This window comes from Cyclopterus lumpus, chromosome 24 (genome assembly GCF_009769545.1).
Source record: "Cyclopterus lumpus isolate fCycLum1 chromosome 24, fCycLum1.pri, whole genome shotgun sequence".
In the NCBI taxonomy this organism is placed as follows: Eukaryota; Metazoa; Chordata; class Actinopteri; order Perciformes; family Cyclopteridae; genus Cyclopterus; species Cyclopterus lumpus.
In genome coordinates this window covers 10,884,433-10,905,084 of record NC_046989.1, presented here as the reverse complement: position 1 = coordinate 10,905,084, position 20,652 = coordinate 10,884,433, and the positions used below count along the sequence as shown (strand labels likewise).

The window sequence follows — 20,652 nt, the reverse complement described above, 5'->3', positions numbered from 1 at the left end:
GCAGCACAGTTAATGTCTGCTTTGAGAATTATGTGGTTTCTTTTTATATTAATTGTGCAGGTTTAGAAGCAGCTGCAAAACCCATGCAATCCGACTGTCTCCATGTTTTGAACAGAGATGGGTTTGACCTTTCCCGTGAACCTTGAATAAAGCACCAAGAGTCCCATCTCAACCTCAACTTGACCTTAATTTAACTGTAGATTTGTGTAAAAACACTGTTTTGAGTCAAGAGCATATTCACAATTTCCAATAGTTTTAAATTAATTATTTAACATTTGGCTGAAAGGGAATAGGCACATTTACCAAAGTGCCAATCTATTTTTGAAACTAATTTCAACTCATGACTAGCGTCAGTAGACAGACAAAATCAGAACAATGCTCTGGAATAGAACATATGAGTGGTATCCCAAATCCATACAAATGTACTCCATACTGTGAGATAATGCACAGCATTACAGTACATGAGAAAATGTGCATTGCATTGTGGGAGAAAGGTGTAAATAGTATGCATGCCGTCACCTTTTGTGTAGACTTTATTTTGACACTTTTCTAGTGGGAACACACTACATGCCCAAAACAGAATCAAGATGTAGAAATCCCACAATATCAGTGTATTTTTATATCATTCATTTTGTCTCTGTCTGATGTTTGTGTCTATGCAGCTAGCTTCTTTATGGTTTTGTGCCAAAGGACTTGATCAGCCGGTTTTCTTAAATATTCTCCTCTTCTACTGTCAAGATACATAAGCCTCAGCTGCATTATAGAAGACGAAGGAAGTTTAATTGAGATATTGATATTAATAGATTCAATTTCTTCTTTGTCTCCGAAGATGTAGCCAGCATATTCAATTACAAGAAAACTAGACTCAAAGTCGGACATTTTTTCCTTGTTTGTCTTTTTCTGTTGAGATTTGATATTAATATTTCACCGCAATGATCTGCCTGCTCTGTGTCTGTAATCCCTGCAGACTCTCACAGTTAGTTGTTTTGAACTATTTTGGACAAAATATCAGTCAAGTCTCAGCTCCTCGATCCTGTTCAGATGTGACATTTTTTTGAAAAACCTGTGCTGCTGCTGAAAGCCCATTGAACAAGTTGGAAAGGTTACTCATGGTTCTAACCACCTCTTTCACAAAACCCCTTTTACTATGGTCCTTCTCTTTGTTCTCGTTTAACCTTCCTCTTTTCTCCTCTCTTCTTCACTTTCCTCCCCCTCCTCTTTGTTTCTCTCCTTCTCTTCCCCTCCATCTCTCCTCCTCCTGCAGTGGACCTGTTGGACCTCAGCGTGGCCCAGAACACCTTCGAGCAGCACAAGCTCACCAACAACAATCAGCTGCTGTCTGTCCCCGACGTCATCAACTGCCTGACGTCCATCTATGACGGCCTGGAGCAGGAGCACAAAGACCTGGTCAATGTGCCGCTCTGCGTTGACATGTGTCTCAACTGGCTGCTCAATGTTTACGACACGTACGTACGCCATCTGTTTCACATTTAGGATGGAGGATTATGCACCAGCCTCTTTCTTTTCTGAATGTGTCACAGATTATGACAAAACCTTTCTCCACTCACCTTTTCAAAAATGTAACTAATCATTGCAATCAGGGTTGCTGTAATATCGAGTTTGTATACAAATTTAAACATGCGCTTTGAAATACAGTGTGTCAAATGTCTATAATCAGATGAAAGTGGTAGAACTGATACATTTCATCATCACTATGCTCTATCGTTTTTTGTAATCCATCTGCGTTAGTGGCGTCTGTGCATAATGATTGTGTTATACGTATTTACACACTCATGTCAACATGCAATGTGCACCAGCAAGTGCGTTATTTGGCATACCAATGGCTATGTTTGTTTTTTTTAGATCAGACATGCATACACACGTTCATATTCACTCTGCATTTATCTACACAGCATAGACATACTGCATAATCATATGCATGCTCACATGCTGTACAGCAACATGCTTACTGGTTTAAACATTGTTTGTGGGTACTCAGAAAATGGAATAATAATCTCACAAGTACAAAAGCACACACACACTTGAATAATTCTCTTTCCAAGCACCTAGTGATGATCTATCACTGCTGTTGCATATAATCCAGATCTGAATTGAACACACATAAACATATTGTTTATACATAAATATACACACACAATATATAAAACTGGCTCATTGCCACTCTCTGTTGGGGGGGTCCCTGCAGTGGCCGCAGTGGGAAGATCCGCGTCCTGTCCATGAAGATCGGTTTGCTCTCTCTCTCCAAGGGACACCTGGAGGAGAAATACAAACGTAAGTACCAATGATTGTGTAAGATATCTGCTGATGTGCACATGCACTGTCCAGGCCAGTCTGCTCCGAGTCCATATTTTACTCTTCCAGCTGTATTAATCAAACGCACAGAAAGAAAGAGATAGAGAGGCGCTGGAGAGCAGGTCGTCTAATTGCATGAGAGACCTCCTACGCATTTCCCCTGTTCTTTATTTAATTTTCTATTCTGATTTATTTTTGAGGATTAGCAAGCGTGAATATAGGCTTGCTGCACTGGGAGGAGAATGTCAGTCTGGCTTCCTGCTCTTTGTTTCTGGTACTTTATCTCTCTCCGTCTATCTTCCACTGCTGTCACTGCTCACACCATTGTTAATCCATCCAACAGTGGCCCTTTGTCTTCTGTCCTGTCTTACTTACTCTTACTTTCCCTCTTTTCTTCATCCTCCTTCCCCTCTTCGTCTTTCTCCTCCCTGTCTCTTGCCATAGCATTCCTGAGCCGATTTGTTCCACTGGCAGTTTCTATTAGCCTGAGAAGGGTATCAACCATGCTTGATTGCGTCGTTCTTCCGTTACTCTTTTGGAGTCTCATTTGCTGTCAGTCCAATGCATACATCGCTGCAGTGCAAACACACACATACACTAAACCGGGCGTGATGCCATCCCACACTCTATTTGTGACAGTTGTGCATGTCAAATGTAATTTTGTGGCAGAAGTAGTGAGTTGGAGATGTGGGTGTTGATCAGTCAGGCAACTCGAGGGGTGTGTGTTGGAAGCGCGTCACGAACGTGCGTCATTGCTGGCGTTTGCATGTACCGTGTACGCGCGCACACACACACTTAACAGGAGCTGACATCAGGGCGAGTCGTCACACGGAGATCAAAGTCAACTGCAAGCGGAGCAGAAAGACATGTCATGCCCTTCGTTTCCCCCTCTCCTCTTTCAATGAATTACCCTCTCTGCTCTTTTTGCTTAGTTTTTGCATTAGCTCTGGAGATGTTCCAGAACTTCATCTGAAATATAAGGTGTTAACTGGCCGAAGCCAGTGTGTCACTGGGCAGGCATCCAGATCCAGTAACAGCTCTGTCAATCTCTGGGATAGTGTGTGGTGTGTGTGTGTGTGGGGGTGGGGGTGGGTGGGGGGGGGGGGGGGGGGGGGGGGGGGGGGGGGGGGGGGGGGGGGGGGGGGGGGGGGGGGGGGGGGGGGGAGGGGGGGGGGGGGGGGGGGGGGGGGGGGGGGGGGGGGGGGGGGGGGGGGGGGGGGGGGGGGGGGGGGGGGGGGGGGGGGGGGGGGGGGGGGGGAGAAACCTGGCATGTAAAAAGTAAGACAGTTGGATTAAAAATGCATCTCTTCCCTGATTTCTTCTGTGTCCTCCCTACCACCTTCCACCTACATATACACACACTCACACTTTCCCTCCCACTCTGTGCTATTATGTCACACTTTCTCCCGCTTCATCTATTTATACTTATATCTTTTATTCTAAATGTCACCCACATACATTGACCTTTTCACTCCCTCCCTCTTTTGTGTCTCTTTCTCCCTCATCACACCCTACCCCCTCAGACCTCTTCAGCCAGGTAGCGTCAGCAGGTGACACATGTGACCAGAGGCAGCTTGGTCTGCTGCTCCATGAAGCCATCCAGGTCCCGAGGCAGCTCGGGGAGGTGGCCGCCTTCGGAGGCTCCAACATCGAACCCAGCGTCCGCAGCTGCTTCCAGCATGTATGTTCACACACAGACACACACAAGCATGTGGTTGTGCCCCGCACTCATACATGTCAGTGTACTTATACACACATCGGAGGAATATATAAGCATACATCTTCACATAATAGTCTTACTTCCTGATAGATCACAGGCATGAGGAGGAGAAATGGAAGCATGCATTACACAAAGCACATCAGAGTTTATGTTCTTTTTCATTATAAAATCACTAATGTACTCAAATGTGAGAGACAAATCTCTCACCGCATCAAATTGCAATATAAAATAAAAAAAGATGAATTAAATGTATTGACTAAAAGCTATTTTGATAATTGATTAATCATCAAATTCAATTGTAAAATGCCCCAAAAAACAAAACAATGTACTGCTTCCAACCTCACAAATGTCAATATTTGCTGGTTTTGTACTGAGTAGTTTAGGATTGTCGGACTGTTGGTCAGACAATCATTATTTTATGGCATTTCATAGTCCAACTTTATCAATGAAGAAAATACTTAGCAGCTTAATTGCTAAAGGAAATAGTAGTTGCAGCACTAACACAGACCATTGCTAGTTAATGATGACCATGAAACACTAAATAGCATATCTTCATATTCAGGTGTTTAATATGTTGTATATAGTGGAAGAACCTCCCCAGGCACAGAGTTTGCAGTTTTGTATCCGCTACAAACAAATCTGGTGACGGCCATCTGCTGCAGCTTAAATACATTGTATACGAAAACAATGGTTGATGTTCCACTTTTATCCCAAGAAGGCTTTTTTTTTTCAAATAAAACCCTTCTCGTCACACTCTGTTTTGACATGAATCAACAGTGTTTGAAAAGCTGAACTCTTCAAAAAAAGATAAAATGTAGTGTTGTTTCTGTTCCACTGTGTTGTAACAAAGCTGGAACGGTCTCTGCCAACAACTCTGCACTGGCTCCTAAATGTACTTTATGTCGTGTAAAGGTTTTAGAGTCAAAGTAGGTCAAAGTGGCCAGTATAGTTAGAGTCACATTACTGATAATAGTTTTTGGCAGGTAATCAGTACTGTAAGAGATTAAGTTCCGGTGCATCTTCCCAAAGTTAATTGTCACTAAGCACCCCAGACTCCTGTGCCTCTCTCAATCCTGTAAAAGTGCTTCAATATTTAAGCTCCGCTGACCAACCATGAAGCCTCAGATGGCTTCCAGTCTTCTGCCGGCTGTATAACAGCAGCCAGCTAACCACTTTCCTCTGGTTTATCTCCAGACGTTACTGGCATTTAATGACGTCTTCATCCCCCAGGATCGCCGGTTCATTTTTCTCACTCTTCCTTCCCTGGCTCGGGCTTCGCAAGTCATAAATGGGAGCCAAACATTAAAATTGAGAAGCTATGAATGTCACTGATGTCCTGCGCCGCACCTCTCAAAATAGCAGAGTGTTAGCTGTTTTGAACCTTATACCTCTTTTCTTCTCAAAATAATGAAAAAACCTCAACATGCTCCAACAATTCATTCTCTGGATTACATATTAAAGCACACGGAGAGGTGAGCCTGCACATGTGCACCGACTTGATCAGGGATGGATGTGCCAGCTGTCGTTCAGGTTCTCATTAATCATTCAATAATCAAACCAAGTTGCGAGGTAAACCAGTCACCCACAGCCACTTTCTCTCTTTTATTTAACACACAAATGGAAGCAGAGCCTCCTGTGGGCCAGTCTGCCCTGCCAGTGACACTGCAGTCACCCAGTCTATTTGTTTTAATGGGCCTGTGATGAACGAGGTGCACCACCATAAATATGGCCTTGTTCACTGTTCCTTTGTCACTCTCGTTCGTTTATCCATCCATCCATCTCGCCATCCTTTCAGCCATCTCTCTTCTGCAGTAATTAATCTCTAAGTGCTATAATTCTGCTGTTGGATGACACGGAGGAGGGACAGCAGGTGACGGTGAGACTAACGTATGGGAAAGGAGAGGCGGAAACATGCTCTGATTGTTGCAGTGGAAGGTCAAATGGAAGGGTGAAGGGTGTAAAGATGATTTGAGACGTCTTCAGGATGGACGTTTAATTTGACAGAGTTCTCACTTTTCAACCAGTAACTTACAGAAGCTCTTATAGTATGCCCTTCAACTCATCTGAAAGAACCCACACTTAATTAACAATTAATTTGATGGTTTTCAACTTTTTGAAATGGCCATTATATTCACTGAACGTTAAAGATAATAAACGATTGATGAGCTGAAATGCATTTACCCCGACGATCTTCAGGCCTAGTACATTTGACATTTTTGACACGATACCGCAGTTTCAGAACTGATACCTATTTTTAGTCATTAAAACATGTTTTTCTACAACTGAACAAAATGTTCAGATGTTCAATGTTGTCAAAGGCAGCTGTGCTATAACCTACCTCATGAATTACAGTCTGCAGTTTACACATTTTAACTTTTTATCAGTGAAGAAGAGCACAAATTTGAATACATATTTTTGGTACTTAACCGGTTCGATATTTGGTGCTATGAACTCATTAATCCTATCACAAATTAAAGCTCACTGGTGAATGTTGTTACTGTGAACCAACTGCAAATATTGATTAAGTGAGCCAATCCCTGAATCCAATTTCAATGTTTGAATGTGCATCTGGTTACTGGAGCTTGTTTTGCAGCTTGGATTTATTTTCAGCAGGATATGCTAATAATATTGAGACACTTACAGTCTAGCACACTATAATCCTTGTGAAGGGATCAGGGATCATGGAACACACACACGCACACACACACACACAAGCACACACACACACACACACACACGCACACTTACTCTGTTCCTCTTGATTATTCTTTCCTTCTGTTACAAATGCATTCAGCCCTTTGCTCCATTTTCTGCCCTTTTTGTGTGTCAGGGATGATGGAAAGGTCGTCTTTGATTGTTTAGCGGGAGCAACAGACACTTCAAAGTTCTTCATCCTGTGTTGGCTTTACCATTGAGCTCATTATAACCTGCAGTCGAGCAAATAATCTCCTGAAATATAATTTGTGAGAAAAGAATCTTGTACTGTTTCTTCTTATTGACAGGTTGGTTTTAAAAGGTACCAAAGTGGACACTGTTGTTATTTAGCTGGTTGTTCTTGGAGAAGCCTCGATATTGTTTCGCATCCAGACTATTCAAAACAATAGATGTAGCACTGTGCAAGTATAGGTTGGATAAACAATTATATCTCCAAAAGTTTAGAGCAGCAGTTAAGAGTGGGAGTTTGGGGTTGCATTTTACAGCTACTTGTACGGAAAAATATCAATGTTTATTGTTTGATATTTCAAACAATAAACATGACTATAGAGCTCGTAAAAGTTATTTAATCTTGGGCCACAATTCAAGGCCGTAATGCGCCTGAGGGAATTGTCTTTTTTATATGTATGGTCATCTTAAATTTGTCTGCATCGTTATTGGGCTTTCACCAAGAAGCGAAGAGTTACAGCCTGTTTTCCATTTATGCGAATGTAGATTTCTCTATCATGATGCAAAGTGCCCTCACAGTTTAACAGCTATAAATAGAAACCGTGAACTGAACTTTTGATTGGGATGCTCCTAACTCTCAGCCTCGCTTCTCTTACCCCCAGGTGACCAATAAGGTGGAGCTGGAGCCTCGGCAGTTTGTTGATTGGATGCGTCTGGAACCCCAGTCCATGGTTTGGCTGCCTGTCCTGCACAGGGTGGCTGCTGCAGAGACAGCAAAACATCAGGCCAAGTGTAACATCTGCAAGGAGTGTCCTATTGTTGGCTTCAGGTACACAAACATACATACACACACATACACACACACACGCACAATATAGACATTAATATAACATGTGATGGGCCTCACACACAAACACTAAATGTGGCAGCAGTGTTCTGTGTTGTTCTCTCCTGGTTGAACATAAAGGGCAGATCTGCTCTGGAGGGCAGGCATTTATCTAAATGTCAACAGCTGATACACCACTGACTAAATACCATCCGGTGGTTTGCAAGGAAACTTACACACCTCCTCACAAAGGCAGCAACACGCTCATACACACAAACGTTCGGTGCACTTCCACATTCACAAAGTTCACAAAGAGCTGATTGGCTGGCAATAATCCATAACAGACCACCCTCTGATACTGTGCAGGACACACAGACACACACGCGCGCGCACACACACACACACACACACACACACACACACACACACACACACACACACACACACACACACACACACACACACACAGAGAGCTGCCTTTATTTCAGCTGATTCCTGATCGTATCTTGCATTGTAACAACAGGTTAGCAAAGATGTGCGTTAGAGTCAATTTATCATACAATTTCTTTTTTCACTGACCAGTTGTGCTGTAGATATGTATAACACTATGCTAAGGGAAGTAGGGTTGCTGGGTTGTCCCCTTCAGATTATTTGCTTTGCCAGCAAAAAGAGAAATACAGTCAGACATTTGATGAAGCACACGTCTGCCAAGTTCTGTCATTGATCGATGATAGCGAGCAATGGAGGGAATGGCGGAGAGAAAGAAGGAGGAAAATGCACAGCAGGCATTTTGTAGATTTCATTTTTTTTTTTCCTTGCAAATAGCAGTAGTTTTCAAACTAGCATGGTACATGGGATCATGCAAGAACTCCAGCAGATATGCTTACATTTGATAAATGTCAACTCCACCGATCGTTAACAAGCCAAGAGCCACATTCAATATGCACCATGTCCATGTATTCAAGCAAGCTTGTCCTGAACATGCGCTACATTTGTGTACTTACTTTCAATGTTTGGCCTGCCAACAACAATTAACATTTAATGGCTTCTTTTACAAAATGTCAGTGAGAAAAAAGACCGTTGTGGTGTTCTTAATGTGATAATTTGTAAGAGTAATAATTTAAAAATGGATGTTGACCTTTTATTTTTTAAAGCAGTTATATTTCTTTTATCATATTGCCATCATTTAAATCAGTGATTCCCAACCAGGGGTACATGTAACAAATTAATCTTGCTACTCCAAAATCATGATTTTATTGAGAAGAAAATGATCAACATATTTGTGTCGTGGAGAATAAACATAAAAATAGAACCATCAATATGTCTGAGATGCTGTGACAATAACCAGTAAGCTGCTAGCTACATCTCACAAACCAGTCAGTTGTAACATTGTTATTTTTACTATTGGTATTGATGTCCCTCTTCTAAGTCCCTTGTTCCTATTTCATTTTTAACAAGAGGCTGTCCCCTAATGAAGCCAGACAATACAGGATGGTTCATTAATCAAATGTGTGAGGGCTGTCTCAGCACCTCCAGCTGTGAAGGTGAATTAATGCCCCATCTTCATAGTAATATGCTTCATGTCAGAATGTCACGGCGCTTTTGACTTGCTGATGTCGTGTGCGCTGTCGCTACTTTTGATATATGGCGGCCTCTCGTAGATCATCAGTCAGCTAACCTTGGGAGAGCTGGGGAAGAGGGGAAGATTCAAGACTTAAGCTTTCATGTTTGAATGGGTCCTGTCTCAATTGAGCTGTTAAATGGCCTTCTGGATACAGCTGCTGCTGAGAACAACATCCTGACACGTTGTTGTGTTTGGGTGGAAATCCAACTGTCTGTCACACTGTCAGCATATTGAGAAGGCTGTGCGTGTGGAGGATTGCGTGACAGAGAAACGGGGTATATCGACAGCTCCCCGGGAGGCTTCAATGGAGCCTGGAAATGTATCGAGGTGTTGAGCTGCATTGGCACACAACCTTGCATTTTACACAAGTTACATCCTCCCACACAACAACTGTTCAACTCAACTTATCTCACTTTTGTCTTTTTTTCCTTCCCCCCCCCTCTCTCTCTCTCTCTAGGTATCGCAGTCTGAAGCATTTCAACTACGACGTGTGTCAGAGCTGCTTCTTTTCTGGGCGCACCGCCAAGGGCCACAAGCTCAACTACCCCATGGTGGAGTACTGCACGCCGGTGAGGGAGTAACACACACACACAGACAAAGATGCACACGTTGTGCAGCAGCCCATCTCACACAGTACCACTTGTTCACACTCCTCACTTATACATCTTAATGAAGGCACACACACATTCACACTTACAGCAACACATGTATTCTCATATTCAATATTAATCTCCAACTTTACGCTAAACACGAGCTGTTGTTTTCATGTCCAAATATTTTGTAATTCTCTAAATTGTTATTTGGACAGCTGAATGTTTCACCCATATGTGATTGGGGAAGATCATTATGCTCTAAAACAACACACAAGTTAACACGCACTGCAGATTATTGCGTAACATGATCGCTATTTGTACTCTTAAATAGGCAACAAAGGATAAGATGGCTTTCTCAAGTTATAAAGTCCTTACTTTTCTGGGGGTCGGCTAAGCTTTCAAACTCATGAATCCATCACTCAAACTGAACATTTTAATGCTGGACTCTGAGATCAAAGGAGTCAAGTCTCAGAAAACCATCTGGCCTCATTGTATTGTTGTGAAGGTGTTTCATATACAGTATTCCAAAGGGTAGAACAGATTTGTTTAAGACGAATGCCAGTTGACATAACTGACACTTGCCTCTACATCCTACTTCCCATGCACTTGATTTCTCCCAACTTTTTCAACAAGCAACCCTTCCGCCAGACCTCTGGCTTAATTTAAATTATCATGAACAAATGGTAAAATGCTTGTGGCTCTCTGAGGTCTTTTAATGATTTCTGCCAGAAAGCAATATTTCACTTTACTACTACGCAGAGAGAAGAATATTAGAAAATGGGGAGCTTTGCGAAATTGAACATTGCCCTCTTCCTCAATTAGGATTGCACACTTGTGGGCCAAACTCGTTTCAATATTGCTTAACGTCAATCTTTGAGTGACTCAAGTGGCGACGTTTCTCATTTCAGTCTTTTAATTTTCTTTTTCAATTTTGTAAATGGGATAGATATTGACTCTTGGAGAGGAGCTGTAGGGAGTAGTGATCACTCTTCCCTGAGTTAAGAGGCTCAGCCGTTGCATGACGCGACTTTGAAAAAAACTTTATTTGTGCTGCAGCAACAAACACTTAGAATGGCGGTTAAAGATTATTACGCAGCTATCGGGTCCATTCGTCACTCTGCTCTACCGGAAGGGAGGAAATAAACTGTGACTTGAGAGAGGATTCAACATTTCCCTTCAGCATTTTCCACGTTGGGCAGCTGTGGCTCAGGAGTTAGAGCGGGTGGTCCAGTAATTGGAAGACAGACGGTTCGATGCCCGGCTGCTCCAGTCTGCATATGTGCATGTCGATGAAATGGTAAATGTTGACTTTTAATGTAAGGAGAGTGGTTGGAAATCTAGAAAGGCACTTTATGAATGCAAGTCCTTTTGCCATTCATCATTCTGTAGTGCCACTTGTTAAAATCATGTTGTGGATTCCCATAAAAGGAAAGTTTGTCCGATACTGACTCAGATAGCTTGATTGGATATCGGTGGCTGTAGGTTGATCGGATGTTGGATACCATCATTTTCATACATAACAATTCAGTGCATTTTTATCTATGCATTTCTATCTTACATTTTGTTTTACAAAGTTAGTAAAGGGATGTTTAAGTTAAGCCTGATGTTGCCTTACACATTAGAGAATGATCCCATTCACTTCCACACGGCGAGTCATGCAGCTTAATAATTAGAAACTGGTATCAGATCTGGTATATGCCTGCTTGATAAATGCCTCAAAGCCCAGGTATCTGGACTGTATAAGTCCCCATCGGAGCAGCCCTACTGGTATTCCCAATTGATGCAACTAATACAAACCCAAACAACCCTAAAGTACAGGTAAGGTTAATTCAATTGATTAATTCAGTTAATGGACAGTTCAATTGATTAAACGTAAAAAAATAAAAATATAAATAAACAGTATTAGTGTACTGTATTAAGGGCACAATAAGGCCAATTTTAGACTGGTTTAGAGCTGGTTGCCCAACAGCCTGAGCGGCCGGAGAGAGAAACCGACTTGATGACATGAGCTTATGAACAACGGCCCACATTGATGAGACAGATATGATGGCAGATCTCGCTAGAAAGACAATACGTGTGTTTGGCAGAAAGGAGAAGCTCATGACCGCAAGCTGTAAAAAGTTATTTAATAGACGCAGAGCAGAAGACTAAATATTTTAAGCAGTGATTAAATTAATATTTTAACTAATCAGCCGTAATGTTGAGCTGCCAGGAAGCAGTCACTCACAACTTATCGCCCACACCACTTTGAAGAATGGCTGCGACGGCAGCATACTATCCGCAGGCTTTTCAGTACAAACAAGGAGAAAGGGAGCAACACATGGAGCCAAATACAAGTAAATTACTGAGGGCAGCTTTCTTTGCAGTGCCAAACATCGAAGACGGGTGCAAGACCTTATTTTCTACTCAAACTGACCTTAAAACATACAACACAATGAGATTAATACTGAAATGGCTGGAGAACAAAAGCAAGAAAAGCTTTCATTTGCATCCTGCTGAAAAGTTTTGATATCATGTGACAACTGAACAGAGCTTTATTGAGCTGCACGATACTGTAGACTAGTCGGAAACCACCCAGCTGCTCGAGCAGTTCCAAGCTGTTGGATGTGTCCAAGAACCAAATCTATAAAACCTGCCGAAATCAAATGAAACCTCATCTCAATCCACTTACTGTGACATTTTGAATCCATGAACTGTTTGTTTGTTTCCTCTGAAAATATCAGCATCATATGTAATTATATTTACCCTTCTCCCTTAATTGTGTTTCAGTTTTATACCTTTGAAAATATTGAGTCCATATTGAATAATGATTCGTCAAAACACAGATTCTGCAGAGATTTAAAGACCGATAGCAGCGTTTGTGAGTCTAATAAGATTCCTTCTCTCTTTTCTTTCGCACTGTGTACTTCATGGCCACAATATTGCTTTTTTTTATTAGGTTTTAATTTTTACGGGAGTGACATTTTCATCGTTTCAATGGGAATTTTCCGTGCTGAAGTAGCTACATTTGGTGCTATGCTGTATTGATTACTGTAACTTCAATATGTTTACCTTTCCTAAGTGGAGATTGTCTGGGTTGGACGGTGGCCGGTGTTTTTAGTGTCATTTTGTTGTCACAATCCGTCAGGGAGCTCCTGGTTGGTGTGGTTACGATGCACACACTGTGACTTCAACATCTCCGACTAGATTCTTGTGACTATGGGCCTTTGTTTCACAAACACCCATTTTCTCTCCCTCCCCTCATTGTTCCTGTCTATGTCTATATCTACACTGACACACTGAAAAAGGCAAACAACTAAATCTTAAACAGAAGAAAACGGTAAACCACACGAAAAGGAGAAAACGCACACACACATAAACTTGCACAAATTCGTCTCCAGCTTTAGTTTTATTGTTCAGTAATTGCTATTGGTTTGCTAAATCTACCATCTTAAATTGTATGGATTAGTTAGTAAGCCAAGTGAACCCAATAGTCTCTCCATTTACGCCAATCTGTCGTGTGTGTGTGTGTGTGTGTGTGTGTGTGTGGAGGGATTTTCTTCCCCTCCGGTCACACTGTTGTGTTAATTTGTTGTTTGCTTGCAAGGCAGAAACCGCTTCTGCAGGAGGAACACCTTTACTAAGTATCTAATTAACTAAACATATTTTCTTCCACACAAATGCATATGCTGCTGTGTGCACAACAGACACAGGCACACACAATGCAATAAATAACACACTTTTCTCTCACATTTCTACTCTCTCTCTCTCTCTCTCTCATATACTGCAGACGACGTCAGGTGAAGACATGCGTGATTTCACCAAAGTGCTGAAGAACAAATTCCGAACGAAGAAGTACTTCGCCAAACATCCTCGGCTCGGTTACTTACCGGTCCAGACAGTTCTAGAGGGCGACAACATGGAAACGTAAGTAACACTCAATGTGATGAGCTAAAGTACATTAAAAAGCTGTCATTTACAGGTTCTATCATGCATCGCAATGCCTTTCAGCGGTTCTAAAGTCACAGTAACGGGTATGTTCTCTTTGGCTTCTGTAATTTGGAGCTGGTTGGTCACCGGTTATGAGAAGTCTCATGCCTGACACACACACACACACACTCAGTTTATGTGTGTATTTACCTGTCGGTCGAGTCATTACAAGGTGCCGTCGCTACACTGTAGATCTTCTCTCTGCACCACCTGCCCCAGTGAGTACGCCTGATTTATGTCCCTGCTTCTGCCAGCCTTAAATCCCCCCGGAGAGCCATTTAACTCGGCCCACATTATGCAGACGCTTCAGGTGGGCTCCTCATCTTCCCCTCCCATCGGAGCGTGAGTCAGAGTTTTGGCCCTTTCGAATACCAGCCCACTGGCTCCGTGTGCTCCGAGACTCTTTTGTACATGTTTTTGTGTTTTTTTTCTACATTGTATTCTTCTATGTATTGTTTCCTTTTCTCTGCCTGTCACATATTTCCCACTCGGGCTCTCTTTTCGACAATCTAGTTTTGCATCATGTTAGCACCAAAAACTCTTAAAATATATTTGTGCGTGCATTCACAATGACTCTGTTCATTCAAGATTTTCCCCAACATCCAGTTGCACACAGTCACTTCTCAGATGGATTGCACTCCCTCCTTCATCCCTCCCACCCTTGCCCGTCCTCCCCCTCACCTCCCACCTTGCTCTATTCTCACTTCCCCTCCTCTCTGAAAAGACTCCTGCAGGGATGCCTGCTTGATGAATGCCTCTAAAGGTTGGAGGAATTATGGCAAAACGCAAGGATCTTTTGCAAAAAAGTCAGACGGGAATGGAGACTTAAGAAACTTAGGACCATTTCATCATGGTCATCATTTTCCCATCTCTCTTAATGTATTAGCTTTCACCTCTGAACTCTGGGCTTTCCACATGTAGCAACAGACTCAAATATCTAATGCACAGCTTTATGTGTTGAAATAAGCCTACGCCTTTGGACTGCCTATAAGATGTGGCTCAAACATAGGATCAGTGTTATGAAACGCTCAGCATTCATTTTCGACTCACTTTAGTGGCTTTTGACATCTCCATGTCAAAAATGAATACATATCCTAAATTGATGGAGTTGGAACAAGGTCGCTGCTTAAAATTCAGGAATTATACAGATTAGTTAAACATAACATTTGCTTTCATCTTTGCTGTAATACAAATATGGTCTCTCCCAATTTTTGTATAGTATATGTGACATGTTTGTTTGTCTCTAATACAAATCTGATAAATCAGTAAATTGAAAGAACTACTAGCATCATCCTGAATATCACACCTAAACATTTACACTTTTCCAGTTCCTCTTGCTGTGTACAATTTTGAACAATATTATAAGAAAACTATTTGAATGCATTGCCAGGCTTCATTGGTCCTAACAAAGAATTAAGAAGTTGATATTTTTGTAATATACCGTAGCAGCAGAAGAGAAAATGAGATGCACTCACTCGCTGTCTTTTTTCTTTTCCACTGTGGCATCGTTCCTCTTTTTAATTCCATCCTCTCTTGTTTCTTTCCACCAGGAGAAAGCAAAGCACCACCTACTCTCACCCCTCCCACGTATACCTTTGCTTCTTTTCAGGGCAGATGGGATTTTAATTTGTCACAGCTATGTTTGATAATGTGACAGAACCACTCTGATAGTTTCCCAGTCAGTGTCGGGTCTCGCCTGTTACACTACTTAACCCAAAACCAGCAGACGAGGCTCTGCTGCATTCGGAAAAATAACAGTTATTGTATGCATGTTTATTACATGTATATACCTATGTAGCCCAAGTAAATTAGTTTACGGTGAAAGCACAACCTTTTTGTTTCCAAATGATCTACCGATGATGGAGTTGTGCCTTGTGGTCGTGATGGTGAGATCCAGCACATTAAACACGTGTTCTCTACTCAACCGTCTTTCTGACAAACAGCTTGAGGTGTCAACAGCGCTCATCGTCTTTTATCGATGAGAGACAAAAAGGAGGACAAGTAGAACAGAGGGAAGCAGTGCTAACTGTGACCGAGCAACTAGCACAGCATGATTAACTAAATAGTTCACTATTTGTACCAATACGTAAAGAGATGACAACCAGCAGTTCTAAGTTTTCTTAAAGTTATCGTGAGGCACTTTGAACTGGTTATGAAACTGTCTAAATTGAATTTGAATGCCTCTGTGATCTACATAAGTCAATGAGACCTTTAGCGAGAAGATTGGTAACTATACAGTTACACATTCTATCTGAAAAGCAACTTTCTTTTATATCGGGGGCAATAAAATGAAGCCATTCCTTATAGATTGATTAATGGTGATCTTTTATGAAGTAGTCATGAATTTTGACTACTCACACAATACTAGTGAGCAGGGCTTTGTTCTGCTCCTTGTTATTGTACTTCAACAGGCACAAACAACCTTCCATAAAAACACAGCCTTCACAGCAGCCACATTTGTCAGGCCCAAAATACTCCCAAGGTCTCTGCTGACGTGATTTCTCCCCTCCCTCTCTTATCTTTAGTCACCTTTCCTAGACACCTTTTTTTTCCCTCATGCCCTCATTTTCAAGTTCTTCTCCCTCTCTGTTACAGTAGCTGCTATTTTCTACCTTCAACTGTTTTTTCAAGTGTATCCATCAGACGTTGGTGTCATTTTAATGCCGGGTGAAGGAAAAACCATCGACACCTGACAAAAGCTATTCATTTTTGGCAAAGATGAAAACGGAAATCCCTCTCCTGCAAAACTAAATGAGCAGACTGACTGACCCTCGAGCAAAGATGTTGGCGGGGGCGCGTAAAAATGCCGCACCACAGGCTCTGAATCGTTAGCTTGGTCTGCCCCATCGACCCCGATCTCTTCTTTTTTTTCTGTCAGGATCCCCTGCTACATTTCAAATTCGCCTCGCAGCTACAGAAGTGCGACTACTCTGGCAGCCGCGCTGTGAGACACATAACCACCAAGACACACGTCTCCTCCTAAATGTCCCTGCTTTAATGTGGGGACAAAAGCGCAAGGCAAAATAATGTCAACCTCCACCATCTCTTACCAATTTCTATCAAGCGTCCTCCGTGAAAAAGAAACATTTCTTTGTATTCTTGAGATAAGAGCTTTGCTTACAAATAACATGTTATGCTCTGCGTCGCTAAGAATAGCTGCAATTATTATGGAACTAGGAACCAGTAACTTGAAAAGACTTCAAGACACATGCCTCTAGCATCCTGGTGTGTCACAATTTCTCTAATTAACAGCAGCTTCATTTACAGTGTTCTTATGCACCGAATACATCTTTTTATAACATAATATACTCAACAGAAAATTAACTGCAAAATAGGTTCTGTATGTTTTTTACTGGCATATTATTTCAGTAAATCCTACTGGAAATAAATGACGAAAAGGATCACATTTGAGCCATATCATCCTGAAAAAAACAACATTTAAATTAAATATATGCGACTGCGACAAAGCCAACTGACACAATCAATCCTTTTCTGTGCGAGCTTTCATACACACGACCTGGGTATATTACCGTTTGCTGACAGGTGCCACGTGCCCATCTTTACCCTTTCAAAACTGACAAATCAATCAACACATTTCCTGTGTCACAAGTTTATTTTGATGCAGGTTTTAGAGACGGTCAGGGGGCATAACCATAACCACATGTGGTGTATATATTGGTGACTGTTGTACATGCCTTTGCTCTGGGTGGTGTCCAGCCCCCCAGGTGCTGGACAGACATTTCCTTCCACTTCTCCTTCCACCTTGCTGTGTTTTGGACCCTGAAATGTTTTGTGGTACCTAAACTCCCCCTCCCTCCCTCCCTCCCGCCGATTCTCTTACAGTCCCGTCACCCTCATCAGCATGTGTCCGGAGCAGTATGAGTGAGTATCTACGCCACCAGCAACAACACCTCGTCTCCGAACCGGAATGCCTTTTAATGACACCTTTTGCTCCCTTCTCTCCTCACTCACCTCCCCCTCAAGTTCTCAATCCAACTAAGCCATGACTGCACTGCATGTTGCCTGCCTCCTCGCCTGCCTGATCCACTGGTTGAACATGCAACCGAAAAAAAATCTCACCCACTTTCTCCTTGCCGTCACCTCCTCTTCCCTAAAGCATCCAACTAGCATTCGGTTTCTCATCCCAGCAGCGGCTGTCAAAAAACCATCCAACTGCTCCGTAGATCATCCCGCTCTCCTATTTCTCTCTCTAGAATCAGCAGATTTGTTATCTAGGTGATGTTGTAAAGGGCCATTAGGTTGTGTGTGTGTGTGTGCGTGTGCGTGTGCGTGTGCGTGTGCGTGCGTGTGCGTGTGCATGTGCCTGTGACTCTCTGTGTGTTAATGAGGTGGTGTGAGCATGCAGAATCTCATTCATCTCCATCACCCCATTCATTTCCAGGCTGTCCCAGTCACCTCAGCTCTCTCATGATGACACCCACTCCCGGATAGAGCAGTATGCCAGCAGGTACGCATTGCATTCCCCAATCATCATCGCATTATCTCAGATGCCACCTCCCACACACATAAAGAACTGCTAACTGCATTTAAATGTAGCACATTTAAAAAGCTTCATTATAGAATGAGAAATCGACTGAATGGACCTTTTTTAGTTTAGATTATGTACAAATAATCACATTACATTACATGTCATTTAGCTGACGCTTTTATCCAAAGCGACTTACAATAAGTGCATTAAACCATGAGTCCAAACTCAGAACAACAAGAATCAAGCAAGTACAATTTCTTCAATAACGTTAAACTACAGAGTACTATCCGTAAGGGACTTTTAAGTGCTACTAAAGTGCTAAACAACAAAGTGCTATCGGTAAGGGACTTTTAAGTGCTACTAAAGTGCTAAACAACAAAGTGCTATCGGTAAGGGACTTTTAAGTGCTACTAGAGTGCTACTACGTCTCTACCCTCCCTATTCAAGGTATAGTCGAAAAAGGTAAACACTTAAACTATTGTAAACATCACCTACTATCACAACTTATTTTCCCGAAAGAGCACTTGTGTTCGGTCTTTACATTGCATAGCTATGCAACAATAATATTTCCTGGACTGTTACAATAAATGCAGACAGGATGTTGATGCTCAACCCAACTGAGTCGTGAGATAACTGGATAGTAGTGGAAGTGATGACAAATTACATTTAAAATTGACTATAATATAGTATGCATTGTAAAAGGGGAAAAAGTAAAACATATATATATATATGTATATATGTGTGAATGTGATTTTCAGGAAAACAAACGAAAACCCCAAACCTCATAAGATGGTCACGAAGTACAATAGTTTAAGTGTTTACCTTTGACTAAAGCTTTCAGACAATCATACAAATCCAAATTATGTTTGATGTCTTTATTAGTTGCCTCTGAGCTTCTTGAGGAGATGTTTGCTATTTATTCTCATTACAATATGAAACAAGGTTCAAGTTTTAGATCAGAATCACAAACAAAGCACGTTCTATGTATCTAGGTTCCAGTATTTATTTAAGAACCCTTTTACATATTTGGAGAATATGAACGGCTTTATTGCCGAAACATTACCGAGACAGAAAGAAGGAGAAAGCAAGTTTACCACAAATGAAATAAGAATTTTGAAATCTGTTTCACCATGCAATTCTAGACAAATAAGAGAAGCAAAAAATATTCTAATTATTACTATAACGAATGCTCCTCAAATGTTTAAGTGTAACTTTAAATATGGGATTGTTAATGTCAGCCTGCACTTTTTAACGTTCAGTAGAAAACACAGCATTTCTATATATATTTTATAAGCCGTGGCAGTGGAAATATGCAGTTATGGTAAGTGTCATTATGTTTCAGTAGACTATTGCATACTCGTTTTGTGTCTGTGAAGATACAAACCATAATATGCACTTCTGAAAGGTCAGATGAGTGTCAATGTGATGCCGATGGCTTTTTTCTGCCGCCTCCTCCAGATCCTGCTGTGTACGTGCCATTCATGTACACGGTGTGCGATCTGCAGTTAATCATCACCAGCAGACTGAACACCGGTCATGTTTGATGTTAAGATATGTGATTATTAAGATCTCAAAGTATCCCAAATCCCATCTTGCCCGTGGAATGAATCTCTAATGTGTCCAAAACGTATCTTCTCTGAAGGGAACCAGGGATGTAAAAACAGAACCCGGCATCCTTCCACAAAACGCTTTAATCCTGAAGGCTCTTCTGATGTTGCGCTGCTCTGTCTGGCTTGTAACCTTTCATTGGTCACACACCATTAAGCTTCGCTCAGCGTTTCTGCTTGCATTGTTTTATCAGCAATGACAGACATGAGCCTTGTGAATTACAATTTTTTACTGAAATCTAGATGCTGACATTGTAGATTATAGCGTAGCTTATATGATTTGCATGGAAAAATGCACACCGTGATGAGGTTTCACTAGTGGTATAATAACTTTAAATATCTCCCTCCATGCACAGTTCAATTTCATCCTAAAGTTTAATGTGTGGATCGAGTTGCTGCACAACCCTGCTGCCTCCCTGTTCCATTCAGTACATAGAAATACAGGCTTAGATCTGAGGAACCAGCCTCATTAGCATGGCTGCTTTGTCTGATTATATGACCAGAAAAACCCAGTTCCTCCATGTGCCTACACACACACACACACACACACACACACTCTGCTAATCGTCTCAAAAATATATGGTTGTGCCCACACATACTAGACATTCGTCATCTAGCCGGCATTCTT

The 20,652-nt window shown here is 41.8% G+C and overlaps 1 protein-coding gene across 8 annotated transcripts in view; it reads left to right on the top strand.

The window, feature by feature from the left end:
• Window positions 1–20,652, top strand: part of utrn (utrophin) — a 159,685-nt gene that overhangs the window by 122,825 nt on the left and 16,208 nt on the right. For 7 of the 8 annotated variants that reach the window (XM_034527014.1, XM_034527016.1, XM_034527010.1 and 4 more), the window contains 8 exons: window positions 1,265–1,466; window positions 2,207–2,292; window positions 3,837–3,994; window positions 7,579–7,745; window positions 9,824–9,935; window positions 13,729–13,865; window positions 17,772–17,810; window positions 18,331–18,396. In XM_034527014.1, the coding sequence (XP_034382905.1) occupies window positions 1,265–1,466; window positions 2,207–2,292; window positions 3,837–3,994; window positions 7,579–7,745; window positions 9,824–9,935; window positions 13,729–13,865; window positions 17,772–17,810; window positions 18,331–18,396 (967 nt within the window). The remainder of the gene's footprint in view (window positions 1–1,264; window positions 1,467–2,206; window positions 2,293–3,836; window positions 3,995–7,578; window positions 7,746–9,823; window positions 9,936–13,728; window positions 13,866–17,771; window positions 17,811–18,330; window positions 18,397–20,652) is intronic. The other variant, XM_034527012.1, reaches the window with a different exon arrangement.